At 35.5% G+C, this 17663-nt stretch overlaps 1 protein-coding gene and 1 long non-coding RNA gene across 2 annotated transcripts in view; one reads left to right on the forward strand and one right to left on the reverse strand.

The window, feature by feature from the left end:
- Positions 1 to 9641: 9641 nt before the first annotated feature.
- LOC136030982 (ATP-dependent RNA helicase WM6-like) overlaps positions 9642 to 17663 on the reverse strand; it is a 56145-nt gene continuing 48123 nt past the window's right edge. Inside the window, exons 9-10 of the mRNA XM_065710138.1 lie at positions 16294 to 16411; positions 9642 to 9766 (exon numbers count right to left, since the gene is read on the reverse strand). Coding sequence (XP_065566210.1) covers positions 9753 to 9766; positions 16294 to 16411 — 132 coding nt within the window. The 3' untranslated portion in view covers positions 9642 to 9752. The remainder of the gene's footprint in view (positions 9767 to 16293; positions 16412 to 17663) is intronic.
- Positions 10576 to 17663, forward strand: part of LOC136030984 (uncharacterized) — a 154752-nt gene continuing 147664 nt past the window's right edge. The window contains exon 1 of the long non-coding RNA XR_010618408.1: positions 10576 to 10611. This is a non-coding gene — a long non-coding RNA (uncharacterized LOC136030984). The remainder of the gene's footprint in view (positions 10612 to 17663) is intronic.

Genomic DNA, 17663 nt, shown 5'->3' on the forward strand with positions numbered 1-17663 from the left:
ACAAAACACTTTTCTCCCGTAAAAATCATTAGGCCTGTTTCCAATCAGATAGCAAGGAGTTCATGGAACGTTAAAACAAGCAAGAGTTTCGAAATGGTTGTGTGGTTTTGCGCCAAATTAGAAAATTTTGAAACATATAAAATGTGTCATAATAGGCGAATTGATCAAGTTTACGAGGACCTGGAAATTGACTGTAGCATACTTTGAGTGACTGCGGTTAGATGTATGAAAGTTAACCATTTAATGCCGTGGATGAAACAATTCTAGCAGTCATTAGAAACAAATTCTTGGCACTTGTTTTCCTACAATTTAATTTCCTGATATCCGATGGCTTTTCAGAAACAAAACGTATAAACTTAGTGCTTGTATAACTATTGCTTGTAGTTTATGAAATGCGTTCAAGCACTCCCTATCTGTGTAAGCTTAACTTCTGTGGGTGTAATCTGCACGGATATTGATGCGGCAACTTGTTATCAGAAGCGGTATGGACAACTTTGCAAATAACAACACAATTCACGTGCACTCAGCTGTAAACATAGCGTATTTACAAATCCCGGTAGGTGTGCTACATATCATGATTCCTACCCCTTTTTGTTCTCTGCTCGTGGTTTTTGTATGTACTTTTCACCTTTGAAGAGATTGAATTGTTTGTTTGCATATGACGCCACTTACCTTCACTTATCCTGCGTTGTCTAGGATTAGCAGGTGTAATTTATCCGAAAACTAATCCAGACTGTTTCAAGTAGCTATCCTAGCCCCAGACGTCATTTACGTCTCGTGAAACGCTTATAACTGTAATCGGGCTTGTCGGATAATTGAACTTGGCAGACTGGAACGCACTCTTAAAGCAATCCCAAAATTCCAAGTGTGAAATTCCTTGATCGTCCTTCTGATATTTTGGCGATATCAAAGGATTTTCTTTAACAGCTGAAAAGGTCTGTTCTCTTTTCAGTCAATCATACCAACCCGAATTTATATAATGACGGCGTCTGGTTGTTTTCACTTGATAAAAAAAATGCCATCTTCTCGAAGTACTAGGCTTCGGAGTCAATGGGGAGGGGGCCTGGGCTCCCTGGATTTTGAAAGTGCCTTTATTTCCATCGGGAGAATTGAAAAAGACTACCCCACCTCCTGATTTTGAAAAATACATTTGCAGTATTGAGGGTTTTTCTCAGCTATTGAAGACTTTCGCATTTTAAAACTGATGTAATCAGAGAGCCGTTTGCTGATTCAAGTAAAAAGAGAAAAAATTTTCACGGTAATTTACAATTAAGGGGTCACGCCTGTCCAAATCAACTTGCCATCTCTCCCATGTTAAGAACTTTTTAGTTTTCTATTGATAAATACTTTAGGAATTTTGTCGGTCTTTCTGTTGTTTTTTAAAAGAGAAAGAGACGAATATTTTAAATGGTGAAAAAGCTAAAGCCGACACGTGTTTTCGCTGAAATTTGAGATAAAGCCCAAAATCTATTTTAGGTTTGTTTTATAAACTGTTGCGTTCGATGTTCCTGTAAATAGTACCAAAAACTAGACCAAAAAATATTCTTTAAAATAAATAAAATTTTTATTACACAATAAGTGATTAATGAACGCACTCTGAATATTTCACATACCTGCTCCAATATTTGGAAAACAACTGAGGAAAATTGGCGCCGGGTAAACGTGGTTTGCCGCTAAGGAGCAAGTTCGAAGATATTCGATATTCGAACACTTGGCGATGTTCTTCTATGAACAAGAGTTGAAATCCTGCGTGTACAATCTCAAGCCTATTACCTTCGACTCACTATATATTCATGCCTACAAATATTATGCTACTACGGGGAAGCAACCTATAGTAGATATATCAGCTAGGAAGAGATTTTTCAGCCTGAAAACGCCCATCAAAACAGACAAAGCCCAGAAAAATTATCCATTAATCTGTCTCGTGCGAATGCTGTGTCGTTTACTAGGTTATAATGTCCTGGGCGCCACTCCTCAAGTGGGAATAGAGTTGACCGCAAGGTCCCCAGTCTTGCAGGTACCCCGAAAGGGTCGAGGCAGCCTTTTGCAGAGGCCGTTGTCCATAGATCTGGATCTTACGCCCTGCCGCAGTTGTACTCGCATAGACGATCCTCCCGCGGTGGTGTTCTGCGTCACCGGACAACTTAACCCATCACTTGAAGGTTTGTAACTCATGGGACGTGTGGACACGCCATGGGCCCTGTTGAGTGTTCATTTGAGGGGCCTTCTTCCTCCTCCATCTGTATTTATAGTCCCAGGTTAGGGTGCCCCTGGCTCCCCAGGAACAAGGCCCCTCTTGGTCCGTGCCTCCTATGAAGGTATCCTACATATCTGTAGGACCTTCGTCTATCGCCATCTGGTGACACGCTGAGTGAGCCGGGGGAGGCACTAGATTGATTGAATGATTAAAATATAGAATGATTTGAATTTTTCTTTCTGTGTCTGTGGGAAATTTTAGTTCCACCATGGTGCTGGATGTGCTGCTAGTCTTTGAACCGGTTTTACCATGGGGTTTTATCCATCCCTTGAACACTACGCTGGAGGATTCTAATAAGTGGAGGGATAATAATTATACCAAAACAACGTAAAAAGGCAATACAGAGATAATAAGTTTATCCTTCATAATTTTTTTTGGTACAAAAGATAAGCTATTCGATAAGCTACGCCACTCACTCAAGTTTACGCTCTGTAAAACTCGAAAACAAACCGGCTTCTTCGTTCGTTTCTTTCAGCTTAGCGTGAGACAAAACAAAGCCAAGTGACAGAATAAATGGGATATATATAATTTGGGCTATATATTTGCACATAAGAAGAGAGATAAGATAAGATAAGATTTATTTGCAAAAGAACTATCACAAGCTCTAAAGAGCCGAATTCGCTTTATATGTCACTAAAAGCTAAGAAAAAAATCAAAATAGTACATTAAGTCAAACACTTAAAATTAAAAGGAATTAAAAAAGCAAAATCATCAAAGATAAAGCAAATTCAAAGAATAAATCATCAAAGATAAACTTAACAATTAAATTACAAAAACATTGCAGTAAAAAGGGGAATTTGGCAATTACATGATCATGAATTATTATTAAGGTGTTTCAGAATAAATGGTATAAAACTTTTGCGAAACCTTTCTTTAACAGCATGAATCGGAGAGTAAGTTGGGATTGCTAAGGAGGCTGACCGGGGGAGTCGGAGTCTAATGGGATTGTGAAAATCAGGGAGTAAGTCCTCAGTGCGGGGATTGGAAATGACTGATTTAGCGAAAAGCAGGCAAATTTTTTCCCTCCTTTCTTTTAAGGTGGTAATGCGCGCAGCTTTAAGGAGGAAGGAGTATGGAATTTTGCCTTCTTTGTAAATGATCCTGAGTGAACGCTTTTGGACCGACTCGATTTTGTCACTAAGTTCATTTGAAAGTTGCGAATGCCAGACCGGACATGCATATTCCAATAACGGTCTGATAAAGGATAAGTATACACGGAGGGAATGTATCTTAGGACAATTAAATTTGTTTAGTAGCTTAAAAATGGATAGTGAAACATTTGCTTGTTTAACAATGTTGGATACATGTGTTTCCCACTTAAGATCATTAGAAATTGTGACACCAAGAAGCTTAACATGTTTCACTAGCATTTCGCTTGGGATCGGATCGCAAAAAGCAGGAGTAGATTTCAAGAAGTTTATTGTCATTATCTGTGATTTAGTGGGATTTACTGTCATATTTAGATTCTTGGATTCATCCGAACATTGGGTTAGGATTTCAACGGGGTCACTTTTAATATTCCTATGACATACTTCAAGGATCGACAAGTCATCAACATATTTCCATCGTTGGGGGAACTCCTTGCCAATTTCGTTAATCATGACAAGAAATAATAGTGGTCCCAATAAGGTTCCTTGAGGTATTCCACAGTACCTAGGGAGGGGGTTAGAGAAGGTATTTTTGTATTTTACAACTTGTGATCTGTCTGAAAGGAACGATATAACAATATTTACTAAGAGTGGGTCAATTTCAAAGTTATCATGTAGTAAACGAATTAGGATAGTGTGGTCAACTAAGTCAAACGCTTTTTGGAAATCGACTAAAACAAGGTTTAGCCAAACATTTGGTTTCTCTAGTTCACTTAGGATCGTGTGAATCAAGTGTACAAGGTAATGGGTGGTGGAGGTTTTTCTTAAATTACCAAACTGTCGGATGTCAATGCGTGGTATAATTTTAATTTTAAGCCAGTCACAAAGGAACCCTTCGTAAAGCTTAGAAAAAACTGGAGTGAGTGTAATAGGACGTATGTTGGTTATAGTCAGACTGGAAGATTTCTTTGGGATGGGTGTTATAAAACCAAGTTTCCAGCAACTTGGGAATTTACCAGATTTTGTAATTTGGTTAAAAATATCAGATAAAGGTCCAGCAATTGTGTCTGAAAAGGCTTTAATCAAGTCAATTGGGATGTCTAATGGGCAAGTACTTGATTTTTTGAGCTTTTGGATTCTATTTATAATATCAGAGGGAGAAATTTGGGGGAAAGAGGTGGAGGGAGGAATAGTTTGACCTGAGCCAGTGAAAGGGGGGAGACTTTGAACTATGGACGCAAGATGCAGGTTCAAATCGTTGGCTATCTTGGAAGGGGGCTCAGGGAGATGAAAATTAACTTCAACAGGGTTTTTTCCGCAAATCTCTTTGATTTTCCTGTACCATTGTTTGGGTTTGTTAGAATACAAATCCTTAACCTTACTATTGTAATACCCAGAAGCTGCCTTTCTCAATTTTCTCTTCAGGAATTTTCTTAGATCATTAGCCTGTGAGATATGTCCTTGCTTGAACAAATTGATTTTTTTCCTTATTAGTTTTTTAAAAGTCGCAGTAATGTAAGGTTTATCGGTAGAGCATATTTTAATTTTTTTCCCCGGAAAATGGGCTTCATAATTATTCCTCAATAAACTTTGGAGGGACAAAGCCTTGAAGTCGACATCATTTGTTTGGTACACAGGGGACCAATTTTCACTAGTGATCCAAGAGCCAAAATTGTAGAGTCCTGAGTCAATTAGAGGTCTAAAGACGGTTTCAGTAATAGTAAAGGAATGTTTAATTGTAGCTAGTGGAGATAGGAGTAGGCTAAAGTGGTAACTACCTCCGAGAGGGGGAAGAATGGTAACGGGTCTGTAGAAATTTGACATATTGGTGCATATTAAATCAAGAGTAGAATTGCCTTTGGTAGTAGGGACTTTTACAATTTGTTTTAGACTAAAAGTATTACATGTAGACTCAAGTTTTAATTCATTTGCATCACCTGAGAGGAAAATTCCAGCATTTGGGTATTTAGATAGTACATAGTCGGCACTACCATGCAATTTTTCAATAAAATTAATTTTTTCAGTCGCTCTCTGCCCAGGAGAGTAGTAAAAACAGCACAGGACAATCAAGTTGAAAGGACGTGGTAAGACTTTAGGTCGAACACAAACCCACAAAATTTCATCAAAGGGAGTAAGACAAGGAACTAATATTTCTGAAGGATAAAAATCATTACGGACAAAGAAAAGAATTCCACCCCCTTTCTTACCCAGAGGGTGGGTTTCGGGTCTGAGTTTAATAAACTGGGTGAAATTATTCATTTTTAACATGTGTGTATTTTGAGCGTGTACTTCAGTAATAGCGATTATGTCTGATCTATATATTTTAGAAAAGGAGTCTAATTCATTAAGTTTGTCAAAATTAAGACTTTCAGCGTTGCTTAACAAAAGTGTGGGAAATTTAAAACGACCTGCAAAGGTACCATTTTTACACTTAACTTTATTTAAATTACAAATGGGTACAGGGGGCGTGGTGGGATTCTTAGCGGGTGCCAGATTAATGTAGTCAGAACAGGGGACCAAGGGAGCACATTTGACTTTTATGGGATGACTATTAGGGTCAACATCGAAAGATGAATTATTAGAGTAAGAAAAGGATTTATCTTGGGGATTTGGGGGTGGGGGGACGGGCAATGATATGGATGAAGCACGAGGAGAACAATTAGGATTCATTGTAAGACAATTAAAAAGTCTCAGACCTGAGTCACGTTGACAGGGTAGGCACGAGGGATAAAACGAATGGACTGGGGGTGGGGTTTCGTAAAGTGCTGGGAAAGGGGGCCTGGTTGGGAGTAGTGATTCATGTCCGTCAAGAAATTGTTGGTTTGTGGCAGAGTAGGGAGGGTACAGGGCAGCATACTGTGAGGGGGGAGGAAATAGGACTTCTGTGTGCGGGGTGGGGGAGGAGGTAGCAAAGGATAAGGGAGGAGAGTTCGGGATCGGGAAGGGTTTGTCAATTTTTGAGCTGTGCCTGATGAACTTTGATGAGGAATTTTTGCTTGAGTGCGGTGCACTAAAAAAGGACGGCGGAAGGGAGATGAGTGGCTCTTACAATTTTTATCTTTGGACAGGGACACTGGAACAGGGCCCCAGGGAGAAGAATTAACATCATTTAATTTTGGTGCATGGGCAAAACTACAATATTTGTTGTTACAAGCTAAAACTGGACAAAGCTTCACATGGTCAAAACTGCACTTAACGGAACCACAACTACCTGAAATAAAATTACGACATATATGTAAAAATTTGCACTGCTTACTAAATTTACAACGATTATGATTAAAATGTTTGCATATCACATTTTTTTTTTGTTGGTACTCTTTTGCTGGAACTTTGTTGGTGCACTTGGCTGAAAATCATTGAGCTCATTTTTTTTAGTGTAATTTGCCTTAATTCTATTTTCGAAAACACTTTTTGGCTGGAGCTTGGTTGAAGAAAAAAAGTGTTCAAATACACAATTGTCTCCTAATTGGCAAGAACCTGCCAAGATTATATTAGCACATTTTAGTTTATTATCAGAAGAGACAGTCTTATTACGCAGGCTATTCACCTTGTTAATATCCACACGTTTTTGAGCATCTGTAATGTGGTAATCAAGGCTACCATTATAATTAGCCTGTATCAAGGGTGGATTGAGTTCAATGAAAATTTCCGGATTTGTGTCACTTGTTGAGACAGGTATCACTGGATTTAATCCTCTAAGTCCTTCATCAATATTCATTTGGTTTATGGACATTGCACTTTTTTTATGGTCAGAGATGAAAGTGTTATTAACCACATTCAAAATGGAATTATATGCAGGTTGATTTGCTAGATCGCTTTGGTGAATTGTCAAAAAATTGGAGATGAAAGTTAATGCATCCGTTAGCTTTTCTTGTATAACCAAGATTTTGGTAATATCTAGTTGTAAGATGGGGGGTGTAGGGACAGTGTCCGTTTGAACTGATTTATCAATGCTACAGTCAATTGTTTGACAAGATGCATTTGTTTTCCCTTCAGAACAGCCTCGGCGTTGGGGAGGGACAAGGGAAATTGTAGGATCCCACAAACTAGTGCCAGCCTTGTTAGAAACGGTTGGTTCTTCAGTTAATAGAGGAAACTGGCTGAGCGGAGTGTCTGGAAAATGTTTAGGGCTGCTGAGATCACTTAGAATGCTAAGAATCCTTCTTCTTTCAACATAAGGGGAGAGGGAAGTATTTGAACAGCTTGAAGTCAGAAAACAATTCTACTTCATAATATGCAGAATAATTGCAACTAATACATTGTCCATGCAGACCTGCTATGCTTTATCCCTCCCTCCCCTAATGTGCAAATATATTTTTTTCTTTATTCTGGTATTTGGAGGAAGTTACTCAGCGATCGGCAAAAAGTGATCCCAAAAGTCCTGAGAACCCATTTAAGCAGATCCTATTCCTCAAAAAAATTTGTTGAGTTCGAATTAAAAAAAAAAAAAAAAAAAAAAAAAAAAAAAAAAAAAAAAAAAAAAAAAAAAAAAAAAAAAAAAACGTGGAAAGCATGGAAAAAAATCGAAGATTGAAGAGTGGGGCACGGGGTGAAGACCCCATTACCAATATATCAGTATGCATAACAAACAAACCATGCATGAATTACAAACGATTTACAGTACTTGATTAATGCAGGACTGCAGTGGTGAAATATAAGAGACTTAGGGACCTCTTCTTGGTCGAAAAAGGGACCTCTCTAGGGAACATTCAGGACGCAAAATGGACCCCAAAACTCAGTTTTCAGAAATCCTTTGAAAGAAAATGCAGTGACACAACAGCAAATGACACTTAACTAAGAAAAAAAATGGAAATGATCGTTTGCACACATCTCTCCGTGATCAGAGGCCACGTGATGATTAAGAAAGAGAGAATATGAGAATCATGTCATGGGAGGAGTAAAAGGGTACGGTAACTAGAACACACAATAACCTATTTGTATCCATTTTTTGCACTGCCTTCTACTGGAACAGAGATGTGATCAGCAACTGTTTGACTCTAACTGTTACTGGTTCTTCGAGTCTTATCTTTCATAGCCTGCGCTAGCTATATCTCGACCATGTCCTTCTTTTGTGCTTTTTTGAGCCGCTTATGAGCTTCCTTCAGTAACTCGTCTGCGGCCCGTTACGTGAAACCAAACACTTCTTTTTTTCTATTTTAGAGGTTTATCGAGAGTCTCTATTGTCTGGCTTTTCAAAGAGGTTTTAGCGAGCTGCTGCTCTCTCAGCCGTTCTCTTCCCTGCAAATCTTACCGCTCTTTCTCAATTTTTTCTTTCAAGGCTTTTTCCTTTTCTAGGTACATATCATAGCTCTTTCTAGCAGATTTGACCAGTTTCATCAAGTCTGCAACGACAGTAAAATTTGGCGCACGTCTTCTGAATCTGCCCAACCGATCTATCACAAACACTTTTTCATTCAAAGTTCGCTCATTCATTGAAGCTATTTCTTCGCTAAGAACTCGCCCGGAAAGGAAAACAAGGAAAGGGAATTTAGGGACCTTTGTCAATTTAAGGAACAAATAGTCTATTTTAATATAGTCAATAGTCTATTTTTATTTCACTCGATTTTAAGGACTTTATGACAGCCCTGTTAATAACAAAAACAGGATATTAAAGAGTGCTGAATACATCATCATTTGGAGGCCATTTAATCCAAAAACTTGACAGTTTGCCTAGGAACGAACAGAAAATAATTTTACGTGTTTCACCATTTTTTTGGAATCAAATTGAAACACCAATTCTATTTAAACTCTTTTGTTTTCTAAGGAGGCTGTTCTTCTAATAAAATCAAGGAAAAAGAGGAAATGTCAGTGCAGCCTATGCAAAGTGATTTTCCTTGTTGTTTAAGGCGAGGGGCTGTAACTTTCCTGGCTACTATTGGCAGAGGATTGTTCTTTATTAACCTGCAGCTATCACTGCAACCATGATTAAGTCAAAGAAAATCATTATCAAAAAGTGAAATCAGAAAAGGTAGGGACCCCCACCCATTTAAAAAGTGAAAATAATGACGTAAAAGAGTAGTGATCTCTAAACGATACTCCTTTCTATACTTTACAGAATGAAACTGGTCTATAATCGCGTGAGATCATAATTCATATCTTCCTTGCAAACTGGTACCACATGTGCTGCTCTCTCTTCATTTGTTGAAATCGTGTGATAGAGAACAACCAACAATGTAAAGGAAAGGCGAAATATTCTCCTGCCCTATTTAACCGTGAAAACCTAGCATTTTTTTTAATTAAGAAACGACTTCATGTATTTTTTACCATTATTTGGTTAATCACAAATTCTGTAATAATAGTATAAAAAACTTTTTTATTGTAATTTCGGCTTAAAAAAGGAGAAAAAATAAAGAGCAATAGTACACTATTAATGATTTCAAGTAGTCTTCCAACAATCTGTCCCTGTTTCAACGACCTTCAACTGAAAAAGAAAATTGTACATTAGCACTCCTTAAAAACGACTTCATCAACATACTTCAACCATAAGCTTATCGAGCTGACTTTCAAAAGTAACAAACTATAATGAATATCAAAATTGTAAGCATTTGTAATCACCTCATCCCAAATTGAACAGTAGTAAACGCAAAAAAAAAAAAAAAAAAAAAAAAAAAAAAAGTTAGTCTGTTTATTATTTAATAAAATTGGATAATGAATTGTTATCACCTCATATATAATTGTCATATATATATATATATATATATATATATATATATATATATATATATATATATATATATATATATCTATATATATAAAAATAAGTTGTCTGTGGATCTGTGGATCGTGGATCAGGTGACGTCATGTTTCTGTGTCGGCTGACGTCATGAAATTAGTTGTCGTCATTTTTGTTATGACGATGCTTAGTATATTGTAAAACACATTAATTTGGTTAATAATATACCATTTAAAACACCAAAATGAACATGCTGGAGTAGTCACTCGGTGAGAGAGGGTGTCAGAACGGAGAATGAAGGTCCCAGGTTCAAATCCTGGTTAGACTAAAAAAGGTAAAAAACTAAAAACTAAAAAAAAACTGAAAAAACTAAAAAAAGGCAAAAACTAAAAAAAAAAAAACTAATAAAAAAATAAAACAGCCGAAAAACTAAAAAAACTAAAAAAAAACTAAAAAAAAGGAAAAAACTGAAAAATAGAAGAGAAAAAGAAAACTAATAAAATTAAAAATAAACATAAAAAAAATAAAAAAGATAAAAACTAAAAATAAAGTAAAAAGAAAAAACGAAAAAAAATAAAAAAGCTAAAAAAAAGGTAAAAACCAATAAAAAACTAAAAAGAAAAAAGGTGAAAAACTAAAAAAAAATTTAATCTAAAAAACTAAAAAGGTAAAAACTAAAAGAACTAAAAAAGAAAAAAAAACTAAAAAAAGGAAAAAAACTGAAAAATAAAGGAGAAAAAGAAAACTAAAAAGATAAAAACTTCAAAAAAAAAAAACTAAAAAGAAAAAGAAACTAAAAAACCTAAAAAAAAGGTCAAAACCAATAAAAAAAACTAAAAGGAAAAAAAGGGAAAAAATTAAAAATTTATTTCATCATATACCAATTCAAAAACGAATGTATACCGGGATGACGACCGGGACACAGGGAATATAAATGACACAACTACAACGGGGACGCCAGACTGGGACACCGGGGCATCAAATGACGACCGGGACACAGGGAATATAAATGACGACCGGGACACAGGGACATAACTACAAAGGGGACGCCGGGGTGCACAGGGGGATATATAAATGACGATGGCGGCTCAGGGAATGGTCGATTAGCAATCACCATCAACAAAGCTCAAGGGCAATCATTAGAATCATGAGGTATAGATCTGAATACGGATTGTTTTCCCATGGACCATTATATGTTGCATGTTCAAGAGTCGGTAAACCTGACAATCTATTTATATGCACAGACAATGGGACAGCAAAGAATGTTGTATATTCGCAAGTTTTACGTAGTTAAAAACACACACACACACACATATATATATATATATATATATATATATATATATATATATATATATATATATATATATATATATATATATATATATATATATATATTCACAGGTGGGACATTGGGACACAACTACAATGGCGCGTAACTAATATGGCGCGTAACGACTTACGCGCGCGGGGGGGGGGCTTGGGGGGGGGGGGCGCGAAGCGCCCCCACCAACTAGGTATATATATATACCAACCCCACCAACTAGTATATATATATATATAGAAAATAAGTTGTCTGTCTGTGGATCAGGTGACGTCATTTTTCTGTGTCGGCTGACGTTATGAAATTAGTTGTCGTCATTTTTGCTTTGACGGTGACGTCACTCAAGTTATATAAGACATATGTTCACGTAGAAATCTATTAATGTTTAAAGTTTACAATGACTGATGAAGATGCTCAAAGAGTCTATGCCAAAAAACTTGCTGCTGATAGTTCCTCGGCACGCTTTCTTTTCTGATTTTCTCTATCAGCAGCAAGTTTTTTGGCATAGACTCTTTGAGCATCTTCATCAGTCATTGTAAACTTAAACATTAATAGATTTCTACGTGAACATATGTCTTATATAACTTGAATGACGTCACCGTCAAAGCAAAAATGACGGCAACTAATTTCATGACTTAATTTCAGAACTTAATTTCTGTGTTGACTGACGTCATGAAATTAGTTTTATGAAATTAGTAGTCACTCGGTGAGAGAGGGTGTCAGAACGGAGAATGAAGGTCCCAGGTTCAAATCCTGGTTAGGCTAAAAAAGGTAAAAATCTAAAAACTAAAAAAAAACTGAAAAAACTAAAAAAGGCAAAAACTACAAAAAAAACTAAAAACTAATAAAAAAATTAAGAATAAAAATAAAAAAAAAGATAAAAACTAAAAAAAAAGTAAAAAGAAAAAACGAAAAAAAAACTAAAAAAGCTAAAAAAAAGGTAAAAACCAATAAAAAACTAAAAAAGGTAAAAACTAAAAGAACTAAAAAGAAAAAAAAACTAAAAAAAGGAAACATACTGAAAAATAAAGGAGAAAAAGAAAACTAAAAAAATATAAATAAAAATAAAAAAACTAAAAAGATAAAAACTTCAAAAAAAACTAAAAAGAAAAAAGAAAAAAACTAAAAAACCTAAAAAAAGGTCAAAACCAAAAAAAAAAAAACTAAAAAGAAAAAAAGGGAAAAAATTAAAAATTTATTTCATCATATACCAATTCAAAAACGAATGTATACCGGGATGACGACCGGGACACAGGGAATATAAATGACACAACTACAACGGGGACGCCGGGGGGCACAGGGGGATATAAATGACGACCGGGACACCGGGACACAAGGAATATAAATGACGCCCGGGACACTCAAAGAGATATCAGAGACTGGGACACCGGGACACAAATGACGACCGGGACACAGGGAATATAAATGACGACCGGGACACAGGGACATAACTACAAAGGGGACGCCAGGGTGCACAGGGGGATATATAAATGACGATGGCGACTCAGGGAATGGTCGATTAGCAATCATCATCAACAAAGCTCAAGGGGAATCATTAGAATCATGAGGTATAGATCTGAATACGGATTGTTTTCCCATTGACCATTATATGTTGCATGTTCAAGAGTCGGTAAACCTGACAATCTATTTATATGCACAGACAATGGGACAGCAAAGAATGTTGTATATTCGCAAGTTTTACGTAGTTAAAAACATATATATATATATATATCTATCTATATTCACAGGTGGGACATAGGGACACAACTACAATGGCGCGTAACTAATATGGCGCGTAACGACTTACGCGCGCGGGGGGCTTGGGGGGGGGGCGAAAAAACAACAAAACTGCTGGGGAGACAAAACTGCTAATGAATTTTGCTTTTGAAGTCTCTTCTATATCTGTTTATGGGCTTGCAGAAACACAAATTCCCGAAAATCTCTTGTGGGTGGGAGGGCCAGAATTTTCTAAATAAAAAAATGTCCAGTTAATAGAAGTATTTTCAAAACCCATGTGGGGGGGGGGGGGTGGCACTTTTCAATGTGAACACACAAAAAAGGTATTTTTCAAAATGTAGGGGGGAAAACTGCCCCTCTCTAAGTTTGAATCTTTATGGACTTGATCAGATTGGTCTCTAAGCAGCTGAAAGACTTATTTGATTAAAGGTCGATGTTTTTTATGTAAAAAACTATATGACATTGTATTTATTAACACTAAAATCAATTGTTCGTGCTGTTTTCTCTGGATCACAACATGTATATACCAGAACGACTTCAATATGGTAACATTGACTTGTAGTGGCACAGCGGGTCTGATCCCATCTTGACAGTATGGGACCCACCTTTCGAACTCGGATGGAACAACACACTGAAGGACTCTAGGTCGTTCCATTTTCGTTATATCACTCAATGTCATAACGGGAATAGAAACCCAACATAATAGGAATCATAACAGATGATAAATAGGGTAAGTATAAAACATATTTAGAAAATAAGGATGAAATAACGCTGGAAATTTTCCGTACCAGGTCGAACAAAAAGCCATTTCAAATAAAACTAGGGAGAATGTAATACGTAAAACTAGTGAAGATCGTCCCTTAAAAAAGTCAAAACTTTAATGGCCTTCATCATGATTAGTTGAAGGTATTCCCAGAAATGTTTAATACCAAAAACCGTAAATATATTCCAATTCCAGAAATTTAAGAAGCTTTGGTTTCATGTGTCACCACTCTTAATATGCTGCATATGTCACCACTCTTAATATGCTGCTCTCTTGATATCTGTATGTTTGCCCAAGAAAAAGAGATAATCCCAATCTTTGATCCAAGACCCCCCCCCCCCAACTAACTCCAAATTATGACCTAAAATTTACACTACTTCCGCGTCAAGTTTATCTGTACCTCTAAGATTGTGAAAGAAACACGTACGCGTTAGTTTGTTTCGGAAGGGCGAGAAAACTTAAATATCATGCGAAAAAAGGAAAATACAATAAAACACGATAGCAAAAGAATAGTAAAAATTTTGAGAATTTCGGGGCAAGTGTAAGGCCTTCTTTGAACAGTTACTAAAACGTCTTCCACCAATCAAACAGAAAATATTTCAATACAGAAAGAGACACGTACGCGTTAGTTTGTTTCGGTAGGGCGAGAAAACTTAAATATCACACGAAAAAAGGAAAATACAATAAAAACATGATAGCAAAGGAATAGTAAAAATCTTGAGAATTTGGGGGAAGTGCCTCTTTTGAACACTTACTAAAACCTCTTCCACTAATCGAACAGAAAAGATTTAAAATTAAAGAAATAGATGTTTCTGAAGACAGGATATGTTGACTACCAGAAACTCAACAGGTATTGATTCAAATTCTAATTTACCACTACTACTAATTTACAACTCTTAAAGGATGAATGCATTAATTCGTCAACTACTTAACAGTTTTTCAGGGCGCATTAAAGAAGTTCAGAATTTGGCTACAAAATAATCTTTTCTTATATTTTGCTATTATTTTTAAAGTTCTGCTTCTGCATACATTTCCCTGTGTGTAACTATAAAACAAGATTTTCTTTTGTCCGTTTTGAAATCATCAAGAGTAAATAATTAATGTTTTACATAATCTATAGATAAAACAATTTCCAAAATATGCACCAGACGCCTTCTTTATATTGCACAGACGACAAATTTTGTTTCTTGCTTCATATTCTGTATCAAATTACAGTCTAGTGAGGACTATGGCTCAAAATCTTATGTTTTTAAAGGGAATCTTTCATAGAAAGAAAGAAAAAAATATTTTCTTGCACTGACTTCCCTTGCAGAAACGTTTTCATTGTATCTCATCCTCCTCCTCCTTCCCCCTTGAAAAGACTTTCTCAAAATTCTTTTGGCTTTTCCACACAAAAAACCTTTGTGGAGCCCCCCCCCCCCCCCGTGACAGCCATGACGGTTATAGAGAAAATCATTAATACCGAACGCTACAACAGCTGTATTCCAATCGTTATCCTTCATGGTAGTGTACCCTTCAAAAAGTATTTTGCAGCATTTAAGTTATATTGCCACCTTAAAAAACCCTTAATTCAACAAAGACGCTATTCACTAGCATGGATTAAAAAAAGCTAACAATATTTCGTTTTTGTTTCCAAATTTAGTTTTTGTAAATTTTTAAAGTTTTTGTAATTTTTAGTTTGTAAATTTAGTTTTTGCGGCAGGACATTGTTTGTTTTCGGCCGGACCGGCCTTTTTTCTTTCTCTTAATTTTATATAATTGTATAAATTCAGCTCAACTGTAGATTCAAAAACAGCTCCAGGTAATTTTCCCGCGATAAAAAGTTTCCATTAAATTGTTTCATATAGACCAATATTTCAAGTGAACATTTTAAATAAGTGATTTTGGCCGTTTATTGTCTCAACATGGCATTTGAAAATTGATTTTTGAAAAAAAAAGAAAAAAAGTTTTTATAATTTATTGTAGCACTAATTAAATTGCCAAAGTCTCGGAGTTTTGAGCCATCAGAGGTTGAAATTTATTTCTTATGACTGAACATAAAGAAAGAAAATTTTCAAAAATGGGGTTTTTAAAGGCCAGAAAGCGAATATTTCGAGAGAATAGCCGCCTCTCTTCTTCAGCGCGAACAAAATGATATGATCAAGAAAAAAACAAAAACCCAAAAAACAAGCGTGGAAAGTACAACAAAACCAATGAAAATTGGTTTTGTAAATTATATATCATAATTTATGTTATGGCAGGCCAATATGGTTTAAGAAAGTATATTTATGACTGAACGCTTAATTTACTAATTTCCTGGGTTCAAAAGAAAAAAGGCTTGCTTTCTAACATTCTGAACAAATTCTACTGTTTAACATAGCTAACACGTCAAATAATAGTGAATACGTATTGAAGCAGGTGCTTAGAGATAAAAATAATAAAATAAAGAGTAACCATTTAAATTAAACTTACTATAGGTGGATAAGTCAATCTCATCTGGTAAGGGGGTGATACTGACGTCAAAGCGATCCTGAACAGAATTCAAAGTTTTGACGTCTTCTTCAGAGCTGACAAACGTTATCGCTAAACCCTAAAAAATAGACCCATATAAAAGTTGTTAAAAAGGAAACTAATAAAAAGACTAAAAATCCGGGAGTTCAGCAATCTCCAAGATATTAACCCTTCTAGATATGGACTGGAACTGTCCAAAATTTGGTTATTGATCTAGAACAATCCAATATTTGGGTTAAAAGGATCTTATTCTCTGCAGTTTAGGAAACTCTTATAGCTGAGTGGTCGAAAACAAGGGTAATCCTAAATGTAAATTCGGGAACTTGCATTCCAAAATCGACCGGCTACAAGTTAATAACGTGATCAGACGATTTGTCACCTGGCAAACGCAGGAAGAGGTGGAGAGATGCAGTGTGCAAATGCGAAAGGGTATAAAGAGCAAAAGATAAGCTGACTTTTTTTTTTACAGAAAGGGTAAGATCCCTTTGTCAAAAAAAAAAAAAAAAAAAAAAAAAAAAAAAAAAAAAAAAAAAAAAAAAAAAAAAAAAACTTATCCACAAATCTATTACCGTAATAGTGCTTAAAATGAGTGCTAGTCTAGAAAGAATTCCCAATTGAAAAGTCACGTAAAAAAAAGACATTTATAGCTCGAAAAATGCTACTTTTGGTGTATCTGGAAAACAAAATAAGATATTTGAAAGCAGATTGGACCAACCAATTTAGCAAATTTCCGTCGAGCTTTTAGTTTCGAAAGTTCGAGCGTATTTAATCGTATCACTTTGACAAAGTGCTACAAAACACCTTATAAATCAGCGCTGCAATTTTATGATAAGTAATTATTTAATAATAAATTTATGTTATTTTGTTTTGTAATGATTATTATTATTGTTATTTTGTATTAAATGACATAATATTCCCAATATTATAACTATGATAAGTAATTACTAATGATTAATAATACATATATATGAACTATAACAACAAAATGTCCTAATTATCAATTCTACCAGTCATCGAGATAAAATGTGTGGAACTATGGGGACCAAGACGCCTTATTTTACTTAACTTGACTTAATTAAAAAAAATAATTCACATGAACATTTATACGCTAGAATATTAAGCAAGAAAACAATTTCTTTATCTAAATTAAACAAATTTCTTATCATATATCCAAAGCAAGAAACCAGCCTTTGACAGTAAAAATAACACATTTAGATTTTTGTTCCTCAATCTAGCGCAGTTTTCGAGAAAAAGAAAGGTCTCTGTTTCCACAGAACAAAATTTCTAACATAATATAAACAAGAGCCAACAGCTCATATGGCGCTTGTGAC

The sequence above is a fragment of the Artemia franciscana genome, chromosome 9 (assembly GCF_032884065.1).
Source record: "Artemia franciscana chromosome 9, ASM3288406v1, whole genome shotgun sequence".
NCBI lineage: Eukaryota > Metazoa > Arthropoda > Branchiopoda > Anostraca > Artemiidae > Artemia > Artemia franciscana.